At 46.7% G+C, this 17,816-nt stretch overlaps 1 protein-coding gene across 1 annotated transcript in view; it reads right to left on the reverse strand.

The window, feature by feature from the left end:
- Nucleotides 1-5,050: 5,050 nt before the first annotated feature.
- The window catches only part of LOC6493903 (flocculation protein FLO11), a 30,052-nt gene continuing 17,286 nt past the window's right edge, over nt 5,051-17,816 (reverse strand). The window contains exons 2-4 of the mRNA XM_032455653.2: nt 14,328-14,780; nt 9,702-12,204; nt 5,051-9,545 (exon numbers count right to left, since the gene is read on the reverse strand). Coding sequence (XP_032311544.1) covers nt 5,994-9,545; nt 9,702-12,204; nt 14,328-14,596 — 6,324 coding nt within the window. The 5' untranslated portion in view covers nt 14,597-14,780 and the 3' untranslated portion in view covers nt 5,051-5,993. The remainder of the gene's footprint in view (nt 9,546-9,701; nt 12,205-14,327; nt 14,781-17,816) is intronic.

Genomic DNA, 17,816 nt, shown 5'->3' on the forward strand with positions numbered 1-17,816 from the left:
CCAACTGAATTGATATGTGTTTTAAGTTTTTAAGTTCTAATCATCAAGTTAATCATTAAGTTCTAATAATCATAGTATTTGTCTTTTAATCATAGCTCATTCTCAAAATGTGATAATCTAGGCAATATAGGGCCTGACTTCGACTTGGCTGAATGCCTATGTTGATAATTTTAGATAGCCAAGAATATTAAATTCGTTTTTAGAAAAAAAAATTCTGTGAACCCTTATAAAATAGGAAAATTAAATTTATCTCTAAATTGACTCCAAAAACATAATATAGATAACCGAAAATCATATAGTTAAGAAATTTCATTATATAAATCCTTTTTTTAAACCCAGTACCGTAGAGCACAAGAGCACATTTCATCCATGTGAATGTATAAAAAAAGGAACAAGGAATCATCTCTGACCCCATAAGTATATCTCTGACCTCCTTCACTACATGAAATTTATGAATTTCTTCGCATGTTCGTGGGAGTGAGTATCTTATTTTTCTGACAATTATACGCAGGGCTTCCTGTGGCATTCTCGATAAATGTTGTGAAAAGTTTCTTCTAAGAGCAATTGGCCTCCTCTCAAACAATCTGTCGAATAGGCTTCTCATTTACGCAGGCAATCGCAGGCGGTTATGGACTGTTATTCCGGTGAAGATGATGGATGATGGACCTTCTTTATTTAGCTATTTGTTAGTACGTCGATACCTATGTCCAAATTGCTCCGGATTTGTTTTTGCTTGTGACTAAACAAATACTAAGTACACTGTTACAACAAACAATAAGCTGCACCATTACGTAACTATTACTATTACCAAAAACCCGATTTTATTAAAAGTTATTCGAAAAAAGATTCTAATTGGGGCTTCGAGCAAGAAGTATATTATTTTATTTGTTTATTATTCTTATTATTCTCTTATTATTTTTATTGTTATTATGATTGCTTATTATGCAATGAGAAAAGTAGTTTCCGACCGTGCGGCGATCCACAATCGCATGGAGTGCCCTTTGTGCAAAATACGCCGGACAAAGCTTTGCAGGACAATGCTATTCCAACTTGTCAACAGCTGTTATCCATCCCAGCTCATTGTAAATGTTTTTCAGCGGCCTTTCGTCCTGCTGTATCCTTTTTGCTTTCGCGCCACCGTCTTAGAGAGGAAGTCGTAGTTGAAATCAGACCAGTTGGGGCTGAGGAAACTTTTCGTCTTTTGTTTTTTCCGGTGCATTATCTGGGGTATGTTTTGCTGCTTTTGCCAAATCACCTGCCGAAATTGCGAAAGTGTCACTAAAGTGGGGGAAGGCGGTACAATAAGAGAACAAGAATCACGGAATAACTCTTTCTACGACAGTGAACATCCTTTCTCTGTGCTTACTTTTGCTGACACCGGGCTGGCCTTATTAAAATTACATTTCGCTCCTGTTTCCATTATCCTGCTCCTTCTCGTCTTCATTAGCCATTCAAGGCAAAATTGTGTCATTACGAGGGAGCTTCATTTACATATGCGAGTGTACCTTTAATTCATTTAATTTATGAAGTTCTCCGCAGCTAATGAGCTTTTTTGTGAACCGCCCCACAAATAGAGCTGATTTCAATATGATGGAAACTTTTCCCATTTAAATTCCCATATATTCGCTGTTGTCCAACTTTTTAGGGCTTCAAACAAATATAAAAACGACTAAAAAATTATACAAAAAGTTTCGAGCTCTGTGGACAAGTCGCGACATGGCGGTGTCACTGGATTACAAGTTTCGAATTCGACAGAATTAATTTAAATTACACAACTGCAAAAGTGAACCAAAGCTTTGCTACACCATAATGAAATAATAATAAAATAAGTCATGGAAAGGGTATCACCGAAATGAGAAATGGCCATTCAATCTAAAAGCAATTAGAGATTTTAGTTATATGTATGTTTCTGTCTAAACTATAGTTAGCGTTTATGTTATTCAGGCTCAGCTTGTAAGATAATTTTACCTTGACCGACAGCTTGTTTGATGAGTAATTAATTTTATTAAATAGAGTCCCTTCTTCACTAGTAAATTCGAAATTTCAAAATGAAGCACAAAAACTCTGGGAGTTTTTTTTGGTTAAATATAACAATTTCGTGGTCTATCGATTATCTAGCGAAGATTTAAAAAAAATTGATAAGTAATTTCAGTTTTTAAAAAATTCCTTGTCTGCTAACAAACGCATATTTCTTTAGCGCCAAGGGCGAGGGGTGGTAAAAATAAGTACCGAGTATAATATAGTCGGTAAACTCGATTTTAGACGTCCATCCTGTTTATACGTATACTGTAGCATATATATAAGCGTATACTGTATCTGATTTTATTCGACTCGATTTCCTACCGGCTCTGATTTCTACTCGGAAATCAATGCTCCAACGTCTCTTCACATCCCTAAGCAAATACGGAGAAGGCGGCAAGAAACATTTTCCATCTCGTGCAACTGGGGAACGATAATTTTACGCAGGAAGCCGGAGCCACAACCGCATCGACAATAGGTAAAGCCAAGGCAGTCATCCTGGGATTAATTTAAGCAGGAAAAATGAAAGCGCCGTTTCTGTTTGCCAGCAGCACCGCATGACGGCATTCAAAGACAAGAAATTTATGTAACACATTTTGAGAATTATGCTTTTGGTCCGGGGAGCCTCGAAATTGGGGCACCGACGAGTGGCGAACCGGCGTATAAGAGGCGGGACAGCAGGGCAATTGTGTTGGGGACCGGATTGCGGGCGCAGGCATCTACCTCAACGCAAAATCATTAGCAGGACGCGCCGTCCGGTTAACGTGTGATAAATATTGCCGCAGATTCCGGCTGGGAATGGGACTAGTCGGTTTGGAGCCCGTATGGAGGTTGAAGGGACAACAAGCCGGCAAACATGCAACGTGTGTGTCCATGGGGTGTCCGCTCGCTCACACAAAAACACACACATGTATGAAATGGTTTTAAAACGGCATCTCGGTATGTTGCCAGTAGCCAGAATCCGGGCTCAACCAACAGTCCATGTCCTCGGCAGTGCATGTACAGAAATTTGTGCTTGAAAATTTCAATTTACTTAATAGTTATCCAAATCAGAGGTTAGTCCTTATTGCGGCACAGTATATTATAAATAGAATGGTAAATAGAAGTAAATAAAGAGACTGACTCGTAAGTTGTTTTTTTTTTCAGTGTGCTCCTTCTTTGGCATGGCGCCTGACGGGGAAAGGAATGGGGTGTAAAAACAGCAGGCTCAACAACAAGAACAAGGACATGCCCCGACCGCACTCCCCAAAAATGGTTGCTAAACAAGTTTTCGTTATTTGCGCCTCAAAATCACTTGCCCCGATACCCGACCCCCTTCCTACCGCCACCGCATTTCTGCGTTTTTGTATCGAGTGTTCACAAACGTTTTTCTATGCCCGTCGGATACTTATGTCTTCATACGGGTGTTTTGTGGGTGGGCTGGATACGGGAGTGGTGTGGGAGGCCATTGGGCGAAGCTGTACGTTACCAGCACTCTAAACCCTATTTTAATCTTTCCAAAATCGTAGAATGGTTCATTCTGTTCCATGTTCGGCGTCTGCATTTGAAATTAGTGTTAAGATAGTCGCCATTCCGCTGCTGCGGTTTGAATTGTGAGCGTTGCTGTCGATGTTCTTTATTTCTGTTCATGCTTTCATTCTCGAAGTCTAGTAGTTTACACCTTGCTAGCAGCTAGCGGGGTAATTTCATTTGACACGGAGGACTGCCAGTCCATCATCATGCCAATTCATAATTGGATGTGCCTATTCGGAATCATTTACCCACCATTAGAGCTTTTCCTCTCAAATAGACCGCAAACAACATCAAACAATTTCTGCCATTCAATGATTAATTTGAGAGCGGCCCACGACTAGTGAGTTTATACAGGACTATACAGAGTAACGATACTATGTAGGCCAGTTACATGTCTACCAATTAGATAGGTACTAAAAAAACAGAAGTGAGGATTTAATGATGGTAGTTGCGTCTTAGATTCATAGATGTACAAAGAGCGAAAATAGCGAGTGCTGTTGATCAGAGCGAATGTTGATCAAATTCTACAAAAAGTGGATTTACAAAAGCTGTATTTTTTCAATTTAGAAGCTTTTTCGCAATGACATCGCAACTGGTTTTAAAAATTTTATATTTTCTATTCTACCGAGTTCCCAATCCCGCTGTAATTAACACTAAATCCATAATTTAAAGTTGGCGAGGCTTAGCGAGGCCCTTAGGCATAGGCATAGATTATGGGACGAGACAAGGCCAACATACAAGCGACATTTTCTGGGTTCAGGCACCAAAACCCACGCATTACGAGTGCAGACATCCATTAATTCGCGCCTCTAATATGCAATTAATGAGGCCATAACTACCAGGTATCGTACCCTGTTTTGGCTTATTTGAGTGAGAACAGGCATGATTCCACTCCAAATCGGCTTCCATAAATTATGAAAGCTGCCAGTGCGCAGCATGCCGAATTTGTGGACAAACAAAGGCAGCATCAGAAACATATTGCAGTGTACATAATCAGCAGGGCAAGGAGAAGGCACAAATTAGCAACCGAGGATTACCCGCAATTATTTTCGTTGTATGCATTTGCAGTCATTATTTTGATTGCTCGTTTGCTTAGCGTTTGCACAGCCAGAGCCATCAGAGGAGCCACCGTGGAACAGACCACGATGTGGTCTGGGACTGGCTCGAGGCTGGGTGTGGGTTCGAATCCGAGTCCGGCACTCAGGAACAGCATTAAAGGCAACTGCCACATCAAACGCATGACTGAATTTCGAATGAATGGTTTATTTATATTTATGAATTCATCACCCAGCTATCCATGTGGGCAGTTGGCTGGGGGGTGGCTGATGGCTTCATGGCCTTATGGGAAACGGCTCGGGGATTGGCGAACGTCCCCTCGCTTAACTGTGTAAAATATGAAAATGAACTCTGTTTAAACGGCGGTGACTGGTGCAATGGTTTCCACAATAAAATGTTCATTCAATGGTTTGTAATAGTCGATCAAATGTAAGAGCACTAAAAAATTGAATTTTTTCTTGTTTACTTCTAAAATTTAATTTCATTTTATCAAATAAAACTAAAATAATTCTATATGTATATTACATGCCTTTTTCACAGAAATTTCATTGCCACCACATCCCAAAGATTTAATTTAAAATATTTAATTTTAAAGTTAAACGATAAGGTGGCTTTGTAAGACTTTCACTTCAAATTGGTCTGGGATGTATACTCATGTGTTTTTTTTTTTTTTTATATTTCGATGGGTTCTCTACAGAAACAGAATATAGCCGAAAACCGAAACCGATAGCCAAAACTGATCTGTAATATTTGTACGCGAGAATATCAGGGTGACACCTTACTTTCCCCATTAGGCCAATTTGATGCTTTAAGTTTAAGTAAAACATTTCTTGTAATATCTATGTATATTTATTTAGACTTTTTGTTCAAGCTTACATAATAGCTTACACAATTTTTCATTTGCGTATTGGTAAAGTTTGTTTTATTAAATTACATTTGTTCAGTTGCCAAAACATTGACGCATTCCATGATTCCATTTGCATTTAATTTTTCAATTTTTCATTGCATTCGCTTTTGTTTCCCGCGTATTTATTCAACATTTTTTCGCTTATGGGCGATTTTTCAGCCAGCACAGGCCAGAGTAAAAAATGCATTTCCATAAAGCATGCAATATATTGTGCGGCGAATTAAATGCAAGTCAGAACCATTGGAAACAAATTTACGCTAACTGAATTAAAAAATTCAAGATGCTCGAGGCGGAGCTTTCCACTCGAAACTGATGTCCTCTGGCATTGGCACATGCCCGCGTTTGCTGCGCGTCAATCCCGGACCCGATTCGAGGGGTCACGGGATTAAGGCACAGCAATAAGCATTTGTTACAAATTAGGTTAGCAGTTAAGGTTAGGGTATAAATTCACTAAGTCACATTCAAAGATCTAACAAGGCCACCGTCATCCAGCGTATCCTCAAGGCAGCAGGCGAGGGTTGAAGCGGCCCATGAACAGGATCATACCCGTGGGGTTGTGGCGCACGAAGTACAGGAAGGGCTTGTCGAACCGGAGCCGCGGGGCGTCGGGGACGCGCGCTTGTCGCGGCCGAAGGGGCAGCGGCAGCTCCAGGTACTTGGGGTCCAGAAGATCGTCGTAGAAGCCGCGCCCCAGAGCCGACTCCTGCACTAGCGAGCCAAAGTCCACGGCGGCCTCCGATGAATCCTCCTCGTCGTCGCGGATGTCCACGTCCTTATTGCGCTTGCGCAGAGGGGGTGCCGGATACATCTCCACGTGGTGATGGTCAGAGATCTTGTCCTCGCCACAGGTGCTAAATGTGTTGATCTGAATCATGTCTGATAGGTATATGTCCTTGTTTCCGGCGCCGGTCAGGCCCCGCAGGTCAGCAAACTCCGACTTAAACAACCCTCGCAGGCCCATCTTTTGCAAGCCTAGTGAGGCGTTCACGAAGGAGCGGTGGGAGAACCGAGGCAAATGCACCTCCATGCCAGGCCGCTCCATCAATGAAGTCAGCAACCTGCTCCAGGCCTGGGTTTCCCCAAAAGCCATCTCCACCAGACTGCGCTCTAGACGGTCCAGATTGCCCATTGGCGAGATTGAGCTCTGATGGCCTGGCATCACATAAATGGTGCTCACAGTATCCTGGACTTTCCCGAAGGCCACTATTGTTGCGTCCAGTTTCGGTTCGTAGCCCGCCGTGAAACCGGACCGATATAGAACGGCTGGAATTGGAACGAGGCGGCGTTGCCTCACCGTGGGCTGCACCTGGAAGAACATCTCTCCATCGCGTTCAGTCGTTGATCCGTGGGAGCAGTCTGTCTGGAATAAGTTGGCCGATATAGTGGCCAGTGGTCCGTTGACCCAAACGCTGTTGGTGCGCAGGTACTCCAGCACCTTGCCCATCGTGTGACGCTTTACCAACAAGTTAGTGCGACGGCGAACAATATCATTGACCACGTGGAAGTTGACCTCCTCCACATGTCCGGCGTACAGTTGCTGGATCTTCTCCTTGAAGAAGGGCAGAATCTTTCCGTTGCTTCGGTCGCTGAAGATCTCCCTCACGAACGCAGCCGTTGCAATGTCGCTATCCGAGGCCTGCTCCACAGAGCTGGTTATGTTCTTAAAAATCAGGTGTGGGTTGAATGCGACCATATCGTCAAGCTTGAGGATCTCGTTCATCTCTCCGGATGTGGTGCCCCTGGCCCCCAGGAATACCATTGAAAGCATTGAGGTGAGTGCGAATGGCGAGATGACCAGACTCCGCGCGGAGCTGATCTTTTCCGAGGTGATAGCCCTCCAATAGCTAAACGCGAGTTCGTTGCATAGCCGGGCGAACGATTTCAGATCATCGTCCATGTGGGCTGTAGAGGCCTCGAGGCCCTGCGAGGATTCCGGGCTCGGGTCCAATTTGACTGGCGGTCTGGTGGACTGAGTGGAGCTTGCCATTAGGTTGGTTAGAGAAGCAGGCCGTTGAGTGGGTCTCTGTGCGTTAGGTGGCACCATTGCCTGGGCTGGTGCAGCTTTATTTGCATGGTATGGAAGCACCTTAGGAGGCTGCACATCCAACTGGTTGTACCCGCCCAAGAGAGAGGGCTGGACGTAGTATGAAACGGGCTTTAAAGTGTGAAGACGCTTGGTGGTTGTAGAGGGCATCTGGGTTGTGCTCGTTGTGGTCGTGGGTTTAGTAGTCGTAGTAGTCGTTGAGCTGCTAGGAAAAGTAAGCGCCACCTGATAACCATTTTGGTCCTCCTCGTCCTCTTCGTCTTCCTGCTGAGCCGGGGGATTGCCGTAGGAGGCCAATGGTGATGGTGACATTTCTTGCTCCGACGTACTCTTGTCATCGACCTCTGGTTCCTTGGAGCTCGGGTTAAGTGGACGGACCACAGGGGCCGTCGTTTCTCCTAGTTTGACGTATGGATCTTCATCATCCGGTTGCAGTTTCTGTGCATCAGTCGCTGACTCCGCTGTCGCGTCTCCAGTTTCTTGCTCTTCAGATATGGTTGCCGTCAGTTCATCGGATATTTCCTCCGCCGACTCGTCGTCCAGTTCCTGGGTCTTCACCGTGCTCACTTCGATTTTTTCAGTCACCTGTTCTGAGCTGAACGACATGTCCGAGTCGGAAGATACCAAGGATGTATCGCCGGGTATTTCCGTGACTGCCGCAGTCTCTTCCTTGCTGGCCAGCGACTGATACTGTGGCAACAGTTCAGCAGCATTGGTGGCGCTGTCCTCCGCACTTGTTATTTGCACTTCCTGCCGCTGTTCTGTCTTCTTCGGCTGCTCCGTTGTTGATATTTGCTCTTCTTCCTGTGCATCCTTGTAAACATTTGTCGGCGTTGGCGTCGTTGCTGTGTCGCCCTCCAGAAGCTGAGTGCTTGTTCCAGGCTCTTCCGGCTCAGTCTTTTCCGTGGTGACAATGAGCTCCGACTCCGGCGTTGGCTCTTGGTCATCGCTGTTTTCCAACTTCAGCTGCTCGCTGTAACCATTTGTCAACATCTCGGGCATTTGCTCTTCACTTTCGCGTTCCGTGAAGCTGTCGGGGATTTGCCCGTAGCTTGTTGTGGACTCCTCGCTGCCGGAACCCTCCTCGACGACCGTGGTTTGTTCGTTTGGCTCTAGACTTTCGGTAGTAGCCTCAGCTATGGTGGATGTCTCCTCTATGGCAGGTGCGGTCTCCTGTCTTACAGGCTCTTGAGTTGGCTGAACCTCCAGCCTTTCGTTGGCAAACATCTGCTGTTCCTCATCTTCGTCTTGCTGTTGCTGCGCATAAATTTGCGATAGCGAGAGAATGGGAATTGACTGAGTGCTTGTATCCAGATAAGATGCTTCCTGCTTTAAGGGGACGGTGGTTGAACTTTCATCCGGCGAATGGTGGACAGGTTTCTGGGTCAGTTTGTTCAGTTCCTCGGTTTTATCTGGTTTCGGTTGCAGAAGGAACGAAGAGTTCAGTTGGGCAAAATTGGTGAGTCGATGTCCATCGTCCACTGGTTTCACGTTCGGCGCAGGCGGGTACTGGTCTCCCTGGGTGATTTGTTGAATGACGTCCAAAACAAGGAATTCCAGTTCGTCCTTGGTCTCGTTGGAGTTCATCTGGACGTTGGAGCCGAGCGAGCTGGTGCCATCCACCAGGGTGGAGGCTACTGTGGCTGCCTGCGTTTGGAAGTTAGACATCGATATCTGCTCCATGGGCTTGAGCACCTCCAGGTTTAGTTGCTGCACCAGGTCGGCGACCATAGGCGTCACCTCCGTACTGTCGGCATCGAAATCAGCTGCGGTGCTACTCTCGGAAACGGGCAGACGTAGCGCCTGTTCCGTAACGACCATAGCTGGCTCGTCCGGCTCTTTGGTCTCTGAGACTGGCTCGTTAGGGGGAGTGTAGCCTACCCCTGTCTCGGAGTCTAAAATAGGCTTGTTGGTGGCAGATTCCTCTTCGCCCAAAACCGACATGGGAGTGGTTCCAAGAAAATGTGTTTCTCCGGGAAGCTCTGTGGTCTCCGGTTCTTCTTGGGCCTGCAGACAGAAATAATTAATTAGTATTTCTTCATTTTCTTTTTTTTTCACATTTCATATGAAACCAGTAAATATGAAACCAGCGCCGATTAAAGAAGTTATTTCGATTAAAGAAGTTATTTCGCAATATTTCTTTTTTTTTTCTCAAGAACTTACCCATTGGTGTGGATACCCAGTTTCAGATCCGGCTTCAAGCAAACTCTGATTGGATTCCATATTGACATTCGGAAGAGGTGGGAATGTAGCGTACTGTGGTCTCGCTGTGATCACGACCACGGGGGTAGGCTCCTCCTCCTCAAAGCTGCTCAGCGTGGTTTCCGATGACGTCTTCTGGACCAATGATGACTCTGTGGACTCTGTATGGTCCTCTTCCTCAGAGAGCATTGTGGCCAGTGTGCTCCCACCATAGTGGGACATTAGGGGCTTATTGCTGGTTAAGTGAGTTGTGGGCTTGGGGGTGGAAGTAGGCCCGGTCGAACTAGAGCTGTCGGGTGTTGTTTCTAAAGTTGTGCTCGCGGCGACAGAGATCTTCTTCTTGTTGGCCAGTTCCTCCATTTGTTGTTTGTTCTCGGCACTGTCGTACTTCACAGGCTCCAATGCAGAGTCTCCGTCCGATTTGTCCGCGACAGAAAGGTCCTGGGTGAGCGACTGGACAATCTGATCCATCGATAGTATCTGTGCAGGCGAAAGCTGAGGAGCGGGGGAAGGCGAGCTGGGATGCACTTGTTGCTGTAAATGAGCCAGCGACGGCAGCGGTAAGGGCGTCTTTTTCAGCTGAGAAACGTCCGTGGTGGCGTCGGCAAGAACCGCAGGCGTATGTGGGATGGATTCAGATCCGTAGCTGGGCACGGGATAGAGGGGCTGGTGGGTGGTGCTACTGGTTGAGGTGCTAAGGACGTTCACTAATCCGTAGCTCTCGGTTTGCGGCTCACCTGGCAGCCTGCTCTCCTCTGTGGTGGTGCTGTGCACCGGCTTTCCGTGGATGCGATTGTGGTGCAGAGTGGTCGGCCGCTTTGTCGATAGAGCAGGCTTCTGATGCAACTTTTGGTGGTGCAGAGCGGGAGGAATCGCAGTAGTCTTTGGTGAACCAGTAGTTGTTGGCGCCTCCGTCGAGGTGGTTGTGGGGGCAACTGTAGTGGTAGGTTGGGGCTCTGGCTCAGAGGCTGGAGAGCTGGTCGTTGTACTCTCCTCTGCATGTGGTTCCGAGACGGGAGCCTCTGGAGGCGAAGGTATTTCAGGCTCAGGAGAAGCAGTGGGTGTCACTGGTTCCGGATCGGGGGCTGTAGTTGTGGTAGTCGTCGTTGGTTTCGGTTTTTTGTGGGGTCGCTTTTGGGCCCCCCCGACCTGTTGTGGTGCACCTGATTCACTCACCGGCTGGTTTTGTGGCTTCGGCTTGGGGGTTGGCTTTCGCTTCGGTTTCGTTGGCTTGCTGCCACTCTGCGTGGATCCTGCGCCAGGGGTCCGTGTCGGCTTGCGCCTCTTCTTTTTGGGGGTGGTCGATGGAGGTGCTTGGGTGGTTGTGGTCGGAACGGGAGGATCCTCAACTTCTTCAGAGGGGGCCTGGGTTGCTGGATCTGTAACTGGCTCTGGAGCTGGGGTTGTGGAGGTTGTTGTGGTCGTGGTTGTCGTCTTCTTCTTGACTTTCTGCTTTGATCCAGTGGCTCCCGTGTGAGATGATGATTCCACCACAGCACCACTCGGCTTCTTGGTTCTGTGGGGCTGGGTGGGCTTGCGCTGCACGTTAGGGGGCTTCTTTGCCAGCTGGTGGTTGAAGACGATCTTCTCTGTAGTAGAAGACGCGCTTGTGGAGGAAGTGGGGGTGTGGATGATTTCTTGGTTGTTGAAGAACACCCTTCGCGTTGTGGTTTCCGGCCGCCCTGTGGCGGGACTATTGGTGGGAAGTTTTTGATAGATCGGCTGGATGTGGGGAAGCTCGAAGTCTACGTTGGCAGCCATGTTTTGGTACTGTTGCATGCCCGTATAGACAGACTCCATGGGGTCGAGCTCCTCCTGCACCACCTGTGGAATCATTTCAGTGGTGGTTGTGGTGGTGGGTCTGCGGACATTACCAGGCTTACGCTTGGATGGCTTCGGTTTTGGCTTCTTCGTGGCTCTGGTAGTCGATGGGGTCGCCCTCGTGGACGTTTCCAACAGCTCCGACTCGGGGGTCATCACAATCTGCTGCGGACGTTGCTGCGGGAAGATGTCGCCTCCAGTGTTGCCGAAAATTGCGGGTAGGATCAGGGACCAGGTCGAAGAGACGTCCGGCGTATCCAAAAGAGGCGGCAATAATTCCCCAGAGCTATTTTTAGTCGAGCTGGAGGCCACCTCCTTGTTCAACACACTCTGGACACTGTTAACTATGTCCTGGACGTTCTTATCAGGGTTAGTAGTTGGGGACAGCGGGGCCGGGTGGATGATGGACGGACCCTCGCCGTCGCCGTTGGCCACGATGCTCTGAATCTCCTGCATGGTCATTAGACGCTTCACCAGTTCACCGTGGTCGTCAAAGGTGTAAAACTCATAGCGGTCGGGGTTAAGCAGGTCGATGGGGCTGGCCACCTGAAGCGAGGGCAGCGGCTTTGGAACCTTGTGACCGAGGGCATCCGTGAACAGTGGCTTGTTGCCATCCAGAACCACAGAGACTGAAGATGTTGAGCTGAAACATGTAAAACAAATGTCAATATGATCAAAAGATGGTAAAATGAGTTCTAGAACTTATCAATTGAACAAAAGCTTGTAAGGATGTAAACTATTAGATTTTATCAAAATTATTTTACCTGCAATTCAAGTTTCTTAGGCGATTATTCGCTTGGAATTCTAATTTGTATGCCACTTAACACAATGCCCTGAAAAATCAATTATTTTACTGAACCTAGTTCTATCTCACTGAATGATTCCTACCAAGAATGTCTCATTGTTTCCAAAACTCCCATTAAGTTCTTCCAAGAATGGAGCATGACTTGCTGCAGGTAGGGATAAAAATTGTGCCACTGTGACTGAATAGAAATTTCATGCAATTAATCAATGCAGGCAAAGTAGGTTAGGAGCAACTCAGATAATGCAGTGTGTTTTAAAAGATAGTTTACCTAGGAAACAAAAATAAGAATGCCAACGTTTCATGGTTTTCAGTTACTGGCTTAAAACCTCCCTCGATACAATACAGACTTTAACACTATGAATTGTTTTATTTTAAAGTGAAAATCCATAAAGCACCAGAAGATATTAATCTGACGTATAATGCTGTTCAGAGACCGATGCATCGCTTCCAACGTTTCATTAAAATTTGCCAGATTCGCGTGACTGCAGTTGTCAGAGGTCGATAGGGCATCATCGGCATCATTATCATCTTCGAGGCAACATCCCGCCATCCTGGTCCGGAATGGTGGGTGGCTGCGTTGAAGGGATGGCGAGAGCGATGGGGGCGTGGAACCGGGGTGGCAGCAGGGTGGAGCAGCAGCTGACGCAATTGGCCTCTGGCTGTGAATTTGTTTATGTGCAGAATTAATACGAAACTGCACCGGAACAATATCAAACAGATGGCTTTGGGCCTGGAGAGCTGCGAAAGGAGGGCGGCAAAAAATGCGGAAAATAAAAACTTTTATTGGGCCACGCTGTTTGTGTTTGCAACGTGTTTTGCCCTTCGGGGGATTAGTGGGATGGATGGCGTGGCACTCGCCGTTTTGGCCAACGCCGCACTTAAACCCAATTGATTAGCATTGATTTGAAGTTAATGAGCACTCAATTTAATCGTTGTTGTCTAAGCCCGGTGCACATCCCACCCCCTTTCCCCCACCCGCCCACGGCGACCGCCTCAATGGGATGCCGAACGCGTGCCGCAAAGTATGCAGCGCTTCGCTGCCCACTCCGCACGCTTTGCGGCCGCGGAGCAAATTAATTAAAAATACTAAGGCGAGGCAGACAGACCAACCACCCACGCTTTCCACTCAAGAACGGAGACGGCTACGGCTAAGCATGAAATTCTATTTCAATTAGTGGCAAAAATTGCGAAAAAGCTGTGCAAACAAAAGATTTTCCCCAGCAACAACATCGACGGGAGCGGATGGAAAAGCGGCAACGGGGAAATAAAGTTAAAGTAAAGCGTTCACGGAAAACAAAGAGGCCTTCCCGTCATTCGGCGAGTCCTTCGGATACACAGAAAACATATTCCTCCTAGTTAACAGCAGGCATTGAATTAAATCATATTTTAACGTTAAATTTCATAATTATTTTTCGTTTGATTTTCGGCGACTTGGGGGAGTATAGCCACAGCAATAGGAATCAGTGGAATGTATAGCTGATAATATACATATATACATATTATCATAGGTACTTGGAAACTGGTTTGATCTTAAAGCTATAGATGTAATATCAAAACGGACTTAATATATAGGCTTCAGCGTGCTTGGTTGCGGTTTGACTTACTTATTTTTTTGCACGACTTACTTATTTGGCTTATTTATTTGTTCTCAAATTGTCAGTATTGGTCTTTGTGTGATTTTCAACAAATTCAAATTCTTATAAAAGTAAATTTTAAATAATTCGTTTAAGTTTGATAAATTATGAGCCAAATCGGATGCCCGATTAAATTGTCCGAGAGGTAATTAAATTATTTTAAATAAGTTAGATATGGAAAACCAGAACGCGGGGGGGTTAGAAATTGATTTTAAAATCTTTTAAGACTTAAGAGCTAGAATGTCTAGATAGAAACATTATTTCTTGCAGCATTCCCGGGCCAGTCGGGGTCAGTTGTAATCAAGGTAAGGAATTGAGTGTACCCACCTGGAACCGATGACTCCTTTTGAGAGTTCCCCATCTATAGACTCAGAGGGCGCGGCAAGGGCAGCAGTGTCCTCTGGGGGGTGGGCGTCATAGACGAATGCGGGCTGCAGGAGAACAGGAGCTGGGAGGCTTTGCTGGTTGGACGTTTTCGAGGTGTCCACGTAGGAGGCCAAGGGCGGCTGGGACGGAGGGCTGTTCGGATAGGCCAAAGTGAGGGGGGCGGTCAGGTATAGCCAGGCCCAGAGGCCGGGCAGCGCGAGGAGTCGCATCCCAGGGATGCCTTTGCTCTTCCTTGCGTGAGTCGAGGGAGTCGTGCCACTCAGGGGAGATTGTTTTTCCACGGCCTTCCGTCTAATCTGCAACGTTGTTCCTCTTCCTTTGACCTTTGGCTGGACTCACTGCGGCCGTTCGGTACTTTACGTCGAAGGCAGCCGCGTAAACATCAAGCGAGAGCTGCAAAGTGAAATAAAAAACTAATTAATGCAATGTTTATGAAGGCGGAAAATGCGAGAGTTAAAAGAACAGCGCCGGAACATCTGCACAAAGCGGGGCTCCTTTAAGGGACTTTCAACAGCTTAAAGCCGCACTGCAGGTGCTGCACTGGGGCAGGGCAGGCTATGTACTTTTAGGCCCTGTCATAATCAGGCGGCAGGCAAATTGCCAGGCGCCAGAAACCCAGCTCGCTAATGCGCCTGTAATTATGCTAATAATAACGAGCGGCCACATGTGGGCTACAGCGGTGGTGGGATGAGCGGGGGCAGCAGGGGCGGTCGACACGAATGCCATTGGGTCGGCGTCTTTGGTTGCAGCGTGCTTTTAGAGTCCTGGCAAAGTGCTTGGCAATTTGGCCCTAAGTAGGGACATGCAACCAGACATCTCTAAGCCCTCCGAGTTGAGTGAGCTCTCGGGGATTATGGCTGCCTGCATGCGGGAAACTGGATATCCGCCATAGCTCAGATCCCAATACATCCCAGTCTAAATGCATTTCCTTTTAGCGATATTTTCGCTAATCTCATCACAATACTCTCTTGCTGGGAAAAGAGTTTAATCGGGAAGGCGTGTGTGTATAGCAAGTATTGATTTTTTCGCGTTTATGGGTTCATAAGGTAAGACGCCACATAAAGTTGGCGCTTCGCTGAGACTCCTTTTTGTTTTCCTCGTGTCTTTTTGCCTGTCATTGCGTATTATCGTCAGAAATCTGTGCAAATACTTTTCCCAGCAATTTTGACACTTTTGCTTGTTCTGCGTTCTGCCACAAAGCCCTTGTTGTAGAGCACACACCCTGCTGCGGGTGTGGGTGTGGGTGTGCGGGAGCGTGATAACACAAATGAATTGTCAATGGGGCGACACGGAGGAGGCAGCAAACAAGCAACATACATAGTATGTTAATAAGCACAATGGCCAACACACAGCAGCAAAGCCGAAGAATGCGCTGACAACTTAAAGCCGGCGCTGTCAAAATGTTGGCTAACAGATACGCACACACATGCCACACTCACAGCACTCAAACACTCCAACCTTAGAACCCTCCACGCTCCACCCGCAATCCACCACCCACGCTCTGAGAGGCCCGGGTCCGGGCTTCCCATTTCGAACCCGGACCATTTTGTCCCGTCACGTACGCACACTGGCACAGGCATCAATGCGAATCCATATAGTGGCATAGCAAATAGCTAAACGATTCCTGGCCAATGTGGTATAAATCGGGCATAAATACCGACTCCGGCCCATAAAAATATGTTTTCTGGCTGGCTGGATGCCCGACTGCCTCACTGGCTGCTGACGTCCTTGACACTTGGGTCTGCATTTTTGATTTTCTCCCCTTCACTTTCTGGCCATAAAGCAGAAACAGGAACACGGCGGAATCAACATAAATAGGGCATAAAGTATTTTAGCATAATGGGGATCTCAAGAGCTGAACTCGGCACTATCTAGGTGGAAATATTGGAAAATTGCAGAACTCCCTTGAAGTTTTCTCGAAAAGAGCCAAAACCAAAAGAGAATCTAGAGTGCAACTAGAGAATCTAGGTATGCGTAAATTTCCATTTATATTCGCCGTCCTTATGGTAATTTATTTTTTTATGTGTACACCCGACAGCCTTGCGTCCTACAAAGGATTCGTCCCGACGGTAAGATGGCAATTGATTTGCAACGGTAAATTTCGATTGTCAGCGGTCCTGCGAAAGGACGTGGGTTGTGGGACGTGGAGCAAGTCCTGACATTGAAATGTAAATGAAATGCCGACCTCGAAGAGGGGCTCCCTCTTCAGGGTCCCGGAGACGTAGCCAGTAGCCCGTGGACCTAGTCCCGAGATGCTAACTGCGGTGAGGTGCGAGTGAAAATTGTCGGACTGCCATTGTCTGGGCGACAATGATGCTGAGTGACATGACAAGTGGACGACAAACATAAACACACATCCGCACAAAGTCACAAAGGACTCAGCAGAAGTAGGAAGGCGGCACTAGGCAGAAGAAGGGCGCTCGTTCAGGCTTCAATCCAGTTTCAGCTCCAGGACCCAGATTGGACCTGACAGTTGTAGAGACGGGCTAACGAATCGAAACGAGAAGAAATGAGACCGCACACAACTGGACGTTTGTTTAAACAAATCACTCAGACATTTCAATACAAGTGGGAGTGGGAGTGGCTGTGGGAGTGGGTGGAGGACTTTCACTCCCCCTTGGAGAGGCGGTCAAAGTGTAACACATGCAAATAAGACGGGGAGGGCCGGACAATAAATCAAACGACAAAAGGTGTATTAGCCAAAATGACATTTTGAGGCATGTGGCTGGCAGATTTCGTTTAGAACACGTCCCCAATTCTGGAAGGGGGACACTTGCGCCAGCTGGCTAAATGGAAATATATTTCCAGGTAAATATGCCATGGATGCCAAACTTCATTATAAATGACAAAACACCAAGCGACCAGAATACAAAGCCCTGGTGTTTCCAGAAATACCAACATGCTAAGTCTGGGGAAATTTGCACATCAATTTTGTTTCTTTCGAAAAAGCCTAAGTTACCTCCCACAACATACATAAATGTTTCCACAGCATTATTGTGCTGTTTGTCTCTAGAAATAAGTTGGCTATTTTGCCATCCAATTGAATCCCAATCGCATTTCAATTACTTAAATCTTCTCCAGGGTAATTATTCCTGGGGGTTCTAGGGGAAGGCTAAATACTGGCCAAGGGACTCTGGCCGCAATCAAAATATTTGCGCCTGGGCTTCGAGGAACCCCAAATCCACTTAAGTCTGTTCGGGACAGCTAAACTGAGATGTATGTTTGCCAAGTTGCGTGTGACGAAAATACAAACCGAAATTGGTTTTAAGGCCACAGAAAATACAAAAAGATTGGGGAAAGTTTCCCAAAGCACCAATGTTGAAGCACCAGTTTTTTATACTCTTTCGGCCTGAAATCTATTTTTTCTTCACCTGATAAGTCTAATAGTATTTTTTAAAAGCGACCAAAATGTCGAGCTCTGAAGAGGAT

The sequence above is a fragment of the Drosophila ananassae genome, chromosome 3L, assembly GCF_017639315.1.
Source record: "Drosophila ananassae strain 14024-0371.13 chromosome 3L, ASM1763931v2, whole genome shotgun sequence".
NCBI lineage: Eukaryota > Metazoa > Arthropoda > Insecta > Diptera > Drosophilidae > Drosophila > Drosophila ananassae.